The sequence below is a fragment of the Drosophila willistoni genome, chromosome 3R, assembly GCF_018902025.1.
Source record: "Drosophila willistoni isolate 14030-0811.24 chromosome 3R, UCI_dwil_1.1, whole genome shotgun sequence".
Lineage (NCBI taxonomy): Eukaryota > Metazoa > Arthropoda > Insecta > Diptera > Drosophilidae > Drosophila > Drosophila willistoni.
Window position 1 is genome coordinate 2,553,124 of NC_061086.1, and position 6,696 is coordinate 2,559,819.

Sequence of the window (6,696 nt, forward strand, 5' to 3'; positions counted from 1 at the left end):
GCGGCGAGCGAGGCCGCAGCCCGCATGGCAGACATATAGTCGGCGGGTACAGCAGTGGCAGCGGGTGCAACGGCGGCAGCGGTGGTGGCAGCGGGTACAGAAGTGGCAGCGGGTACAGCAGTGGCAGCGGGTGCAGCGGCGGTGGGTACAGCAGTGGCAGCGGGTGCAGCGGCGGTGGTTACAGCAGTGGCAGCGGGTGCAGCGGCGGTGGGTACAGCAGTGGCAGCGGGTGCAGCAGTGGCAGCGGCGGCAGGTACCGTAATGGATGCGACAGCAGCGGCGGCGGGTACAGTGGTGGCAGCGGCGGTGGGTACAGCAGTGGCAGCGGCGGCGGGTACAGCAGTGGCAGCGGTGGTGGGTACAGCAGTGGCAGCGGGTACAGCAGTGGCAGCGGCGGCAGGTACCGTAATGGATGCGAAGGCAGCGGCGGCGGGTACAGCACTGGCAGATGCAGCAGCGGCGGGCCCAGCAGGTGCGGATGCAGCAGTGGTTGGCCCAGCAGGGGCGTATGCAGCAGCGGAGCGCCCAGCAGGGGCGGATGCAGCAGCGGTTGGCCCAGCAGGGGCGGATGCAGCAGCGGAGGGCCCGGCAGGGGCGGATACAGCAGCGGCGGGCCCAGCAGGGGCGGATGCAGCAGCGGTTGGCCCAGCAGGGGCGGATGCAGCAGCGGTTGGCCCAGCAGGGGCGGATGCAGCAGCGGCGGGCCCGGCAGGGGCGAGTGTGGCAGCGGTTGGCCCAGCAGGGGCGTATGCAGCAGCGGAGGGCCCGGCAGGGGCGGATGCAGCAGCGGCGGGCCCAGCAGGGGCGGATGCAGCAGTGGTTGGCCCAGCAGGGGCGGATGCAGCAGTGGTTGGCCCAGCAGGGGCGTATGCAGCAGCGGAGGGCCCGGCAGGGGCGGATGCAGCAGCGGCGGGCCCAGCAGGGGCGGATGCAGCAGTGGTTGGCCCAGCAGGGGCGGATGCAGCAGTGGTTGGCCCAGCAGGGGCGTATGCAGCAGCGGAGGGCCCGGCAGGGGCGTATGCAGCAGCGGAGGGCCCAGCAGGGGCGGATGCAGCAGTGGTTGGCCCAGCAGGGGCGGATGCAGCAGCGGAGGGCCCGGCAGGGGCGGATGCAGCAGCGGTTGGCCCGGCAGGGGCGGATGCAGCAGCGGCGGGCCCGGCAGGGGCGAGTGTGGCAGCGGTTGGCCCAGCAGGGGCGTATGCAGCAGCGGAGGGCCCGGCAGGGGCGGATGCAGCAGCGGTTGGCCCAGCAGGGGCGGATGCAGCAGCAGTTGGCCCGGCAGGGGTGAGCATGTCAGTCGTTGGCCCGGCAGGGGCGAATGTGGCATCAGTTAGCCCAGCAGGGGCTCGTATAGCAGCAGTTGGCCCGGCGGGGGCGAGCATGTCAGCGGTTGGCCCGGCAGGGGCGAATATGTCAGCCGTTGGCCCGGCAGGGGCTCGTATAGCAGCAGTTGGCCCGGCGGGGACGAATATGGCATCAGTTAGCCCGGCAGGGGCTCGTATGGCGGCAGTTGGCCCAGCAGCAGCGGGCCCGGCAGAGGCGAGTATCTCAGCAGTTGGCCCGGCAGGGGCGAGTGTGGCGGCAGTTGGCCTGGCAGGGGCGAATGTGGCATCAGTTAGCCCGGCAGGGGCTCGTATGGCGGCGGTTGGCCCAGCAGCAGCGGGCCCGGCAGAGGCGAGTATATCAGCAGTTGGCCCAGCAGCGGCGGGCCCGGCAGGGGCGCGTGTGTCAGCAGTCGGCACAGCGGTTCTCGGTACTGCAGCGGTAGTCACAGCAGTGGGTGCACTAACAGCGGTGGGCGTGGAGGCGGCCGTCCTAGATGTGGAACGTGTGGCGTGCCGTGTCCCGAAATATGTATTCTTTCGGGTGGTCATCCCACTTCTGAGTTGTAAACACCTATTTATTGAACAAAAATGATAAGGATTAGTTTCTATTGGTCGGATTAAATCTTTTCCTTTCGCAGATGCAACTTGCTCGTTGCGTCGCCGGAAGAGAAGAGAGAGAGAGACCGTCCCTCAACCTATCGATACTTATCACTAACAATCGATACTTATTACTAACAGTCGATACTTATTACTAACAGTCGATACTTATTACTAACAATCGATACTACAATACCGGTTTCGGTATATACATGAGTATTTAACAGACTTTAAATAATTGGGATCTTACAACTTATCATATTGGTTAGGTCAAAATAAGGCGGTAACAAAAATAGCACTATTCAGTCACAATGGCGAAAACAAAAGATTAACTTAAAAATGTAAAACAAAAATACTTGTAATTCAAAACTATGATATTTAACTAGTGTGTTAATACTTGGTTGAGTATCCTTTATTGGCTATTACGGCCGCACAGCGCTTTGGCATGGAATCCACTAAATCCTGGCATCTAGAAATAGGAATCCTTTCCCAACTTTCTTTCACAACCATCCAAAGTGCTTCATTTGATGTTGCGTTGCAGGTGTGAACTGCCATTTTAACATCAGTCCACAATTTTTCAATTGGATTGAGACCCGGGGACTATGGAGGCCAATCCATGACGTTGATGGTGTTGTCTGCAAACCACTTTTCCGCTTTCTTGCTCGTGTGCTTGGGGTCATTGTCCTGCTGGAAGACCCAAACTAATGGCATTTCATCCTCTGCATGTGGTAGCATTATATTTTGCAGGATTTCAACGTAGACGTGCTGATCCATGATCGTCTTAATCCAATGAATCGGCCCTACTCCATAGTACGAAAAGCACGCCCCTATCATAATATTGCTTCACCGTTTTTTTTTGTGTACATTCGTCTGTACTCCTTATTTGGTGGTCTCCGAACGAAAGTACGAGATCTGTCTGTCCATATAACACGATTTTGTTCTCCTCTCCACTTTTCCCGGACTTCGAGCATTTAAATTATTTTCCCGTAGCCTAGTACGTATGGTTTCATCAGATGCAGAAATTTGTAAGTCTTTCTTAAGCTCTGTTGCTGGCTTAAATGGTTCTTTCTTGCTCTGTCTTACCAGACGCTTGACGAGTAATGGCGATATTGCGGATTTTCGCCCACGAGACGCGGCTTTTGGGACATATTTCTTGGCGTTCCTGATCATTTTGTTGGAACAGCCCAGTATAGGACCTATTTCGGCGAATGTTTTGCCTTCTTTCAGCATTTTTTTGATAAGTTTCCTTTTTTCGTCACTGCAATGGTTTCCGCGACCCATATTCAAAAAATTGACAATAATTTTGTTTTTAAACTATATTTTCCTTTGAAAAATAACTTTTTCTAATAAACACGAGGGTTTCCCAATGATAATTTTCGTGCAAATGCTTTTTTTCTATGACAACATGTGCTTAGTGCTATTTTTTTCACCGCGCTATTTTGCATTCTCCTTTCGATTTCGCTTCTTCTGAGAAGAACCATTATCATTTTTGTTCTCTTTTTTGCTCTTCCAAATCAGAGAGACTGTCAGTAAGGCAAGAGAAAAGAAACTTCAAACCAAAATTCTTTTAGTCAAGTTTTACTGTAAAATAAAGTGAGCTGTTTGTTTTGGTGCTATAATTTTCACCGGCACTGTACGTACATATGCACAAATTTAGTTTGGACATCTTCGATCTAAAACTCCATTATTTAAGGATTACTCCTGTGGGAGCTTTTTATATAGTGGTCGATCCAGACTGACTGATACATCGATAGTGACAGACCAAAAATACATAAATAAATAAATGTATGTATAAAGTAATAATAAAGAAATAATTTGTTATTCGTTTCACACTTCACAATGAATATACTAGTTCGGTAAGGGTATACAAAAGAGAACAGATACTTCAAGAAAATACCGTTCCTAACAGAGGCTATCGCACCGCAGGGGCAGATATACATACATATGTGAATATGCATATTCTCTCCCGCTCACACTCACAGCTATCTGTCGATTGTTCGAGAGAGTTCGCGAAGAGAACGTCTCGAAGTTTCCGAAAGAGAGCGGCCAGGTATAAATAGGGCCGGCAATTTCTCTTCGCAGCAATTCAATTCAAGCAAGCGAAGTGATAACATCACAGAAACAAGCAAAAGCAAAACAAGCGACTAGCTGAATAAGCTAAACAACTGAAAAACATTAAACGTTAAAAGTGAACAACTAAAACTGTTTAAACAAACTCAAAAGTCAACAGATTAATTTACAAATTCAAGCAAAGAAGAATCATTCAAGAAGTAAATTATTCAAGTAAAAGAACAATAAAAACAAAAGAATGCCTGCAATTGGAATAGATTTGGGTACCACGTTCTCCTGTGTGGGTGTCTATCAACATGGAAAGGTGGAGATTATAGCCAATGACCAGGGCAACCGGACGACGCCCAGTTATGTGGCATTCACCGACTCGGAGCGCCTGATAGGGGATGCAGCTAAGAACCAGGTGGCCATGAATCCAAGAAACACAGTATTCGATGCTAAACGTTTGATAGGCCGCAAGTACGACGATCCCAAGATAGCCGAGGACATCAAGCACTGGCCATTCAAGGTGGTCAGCGATGGAGGCAAGCCAAAGTTGGGAGTTGAGTTTAAAGGCGAGCCGAAGCGTTTCGCGCCCGAGGAGATTAGTTCGATGGTGCTGGCCAAGATGAAGGAGACAGCTGAGGCTTACTTGGGCCAGAGCATCACAGATGCAGTCATCACAGTGCCAGCCTACTTCAACGACTCCCAGAGGCAGGCCACCAAAGATGCGGGCCATATTGCTGGTCTTAATGTGCTGAGAATCATAAATGAGCCAACGGCGGCGGCTTTGGCCTATGGCCTGGACAAGAATCTCAAGGGAGAGCGAAATGTGTTGATATTCGACTTGGGAGGCGGTACTTTTGATGTATCCATTCTTACTATTGATGAAGGATCTCTGTTTGAGGTTCGCGCCACTGCCGGCGACACACATCTTGGCGGAGAGGACTTTGACAACCGACTAGTCACACATTTGGCAGATGAATTCAAGCGGAAGTATAAAAAGGACCTGCGCTCAAATCCACGGGCACTGCGGCGCCTTCGCACAGCGGCTGAGCGTGCCAAGCGCACCCTGTCATCCAGCACAGAAGCCACCATTGAGGTGGATGCATTGTTCGAAGGACAAGACTTCTACACTAAAATAAGTCGTGCCCGATTTGAGGAGCTGTGTGCCGACCTCTTCCGCAACACCCTACAGCCTGTGGAGAAGGCTCTGAATGATGCCAAGATGGACAAGGGACAAATCCATGACATTGTACTTGTGGGCGGCTCCACCCGGATTCCCAAGGTGCAGAGCCTGCTCCAACAGTTCTTCAACGGAAAGAGTCTGAACCTCTCGATCAACCCAGACGAAGCTGTGGCATATGGAGCTGCTGTCCAAGCTGCTATTCTCAGTGGCGACCAGAGCGGCAAGATCCAGGACGTTCTTCTGGTGGATGTGGCACCACTCTCACTTGGCATAGAGACTGCTGGCGGAGTTATGACCAAATTGATCGAACGCAATTGCCGGATCCCCTGCAAGCAAACCAAAACGTTCTCCACCTATGCCGACAATCAGCCTGGAGTTTCTATTCAGGTGTACGAGGGCGAACGAGTGATGACCAAGGACAACAATGCCCTGGGAACCTTCGATCTGTCTGGAATTCCTCCGGCACCTAGAGGAGTTCCCCAAATAGAAGTCACATTCGACATGGATGCCAACGGAATACTCAATGTCACCGCTAAGGAGATGAGCACGGGCAAAGCCAAGAATATCACAATCAAGAACGACAAGGGACGCCTGTCGCAAGCTGATATCGACCGAATGGTGAGCGATGCGGAGCGTTATGCTGATGAGGACGAGAAACAGCGCCTACGGATCTCTTCCCGTAACAGCTTGGAATCTTACGTCTTTAACGTGAAACAGGCTGTGGAGCAGGCCAGTGCCGACAAACTCAGCGTAACAGACAAGACCTCCGTGATTGAAAAGTGTGACGAGACCATTAAATGGCTGGATACGAACACCACAGCCGAAAAAGAAGAGTTCGAACACAAACTGGAGGAGCTCACCAAACACTGTTCCCCGATCATGACACGAATGCATCAGTCCGCCAGTCATCCGGCCGGAGCTGGATCTGGTGCCAACTGTGGTCAGCAGGATGGCGGATTTGGTGGCTATTCTGGACCCACTGTTGAGGAAGTCGACTAAGCCAAAGAGATTCTACAATCATAGATATATTTAGTGTTTGAGACTGAAAAGAGTTTTTGGTCGATTTGCCATTCCAAATCACTAGACTTAACATAGGAGAATAATAAATTATTATATTGTTTTAAGTTATCCCAGGCTAGTGTAGGGATGTAGTTTTCGTCTAAGCCGAAGGCCTTAGTTGCCAGTGCTTGTATAATATAGTTAGGTTGATAGTTTACAACTATATCCTATACTTTAATACAATACAATACAATTGTTTTAGGTTAGTAACAAATTCATAAATATATTCAAATTATTGAATCAAAGTTGAAACACAAATGACTTTTTTCTTCATTCCTCAATCAACAATATTCGTCTTTTAAGTGTTTGGTTTATTGGTAAGTAAAACAACGATTCAAATTCCGTATCATTTAGTTTTTCCTTTTTATACACTCGCAAAAGGGTATAATAATTTTGGTCAGAAGTGTGCAACGCATAGATGGAAGCATCTCTGACATTACAAAGTATATACATACATATATTCTTGATCAGCACTAC

General features: G+C 50.5%; 1 protein-coding gene across 1 annotated transcript; it reads left to right on the forward strand.

Annotated features, from left to right (window-relative positions):
* Positions 1–4,010: 4,010 nt before the first annotated feature.
* LOC124459714 (major heat shock 70 kDa protein Ab-like) lies at positions 4,011–6,471 on the forward strand. The gene has a single exon (XM_047009297.1). It carries the CDS (start codon positions 4,231–4,233, stop codon positions 6,157–6,159), a length of 1,929 nt encoding a protein of 642 aa, XP_046865253.1. The 5' UTR covers positions 4,011–4,230; the 3' UTR covers positions 6,160–6,471.
* The last annotated feature ends 225 nt before the right edge of the window (positions 6,472–6,696 follow it).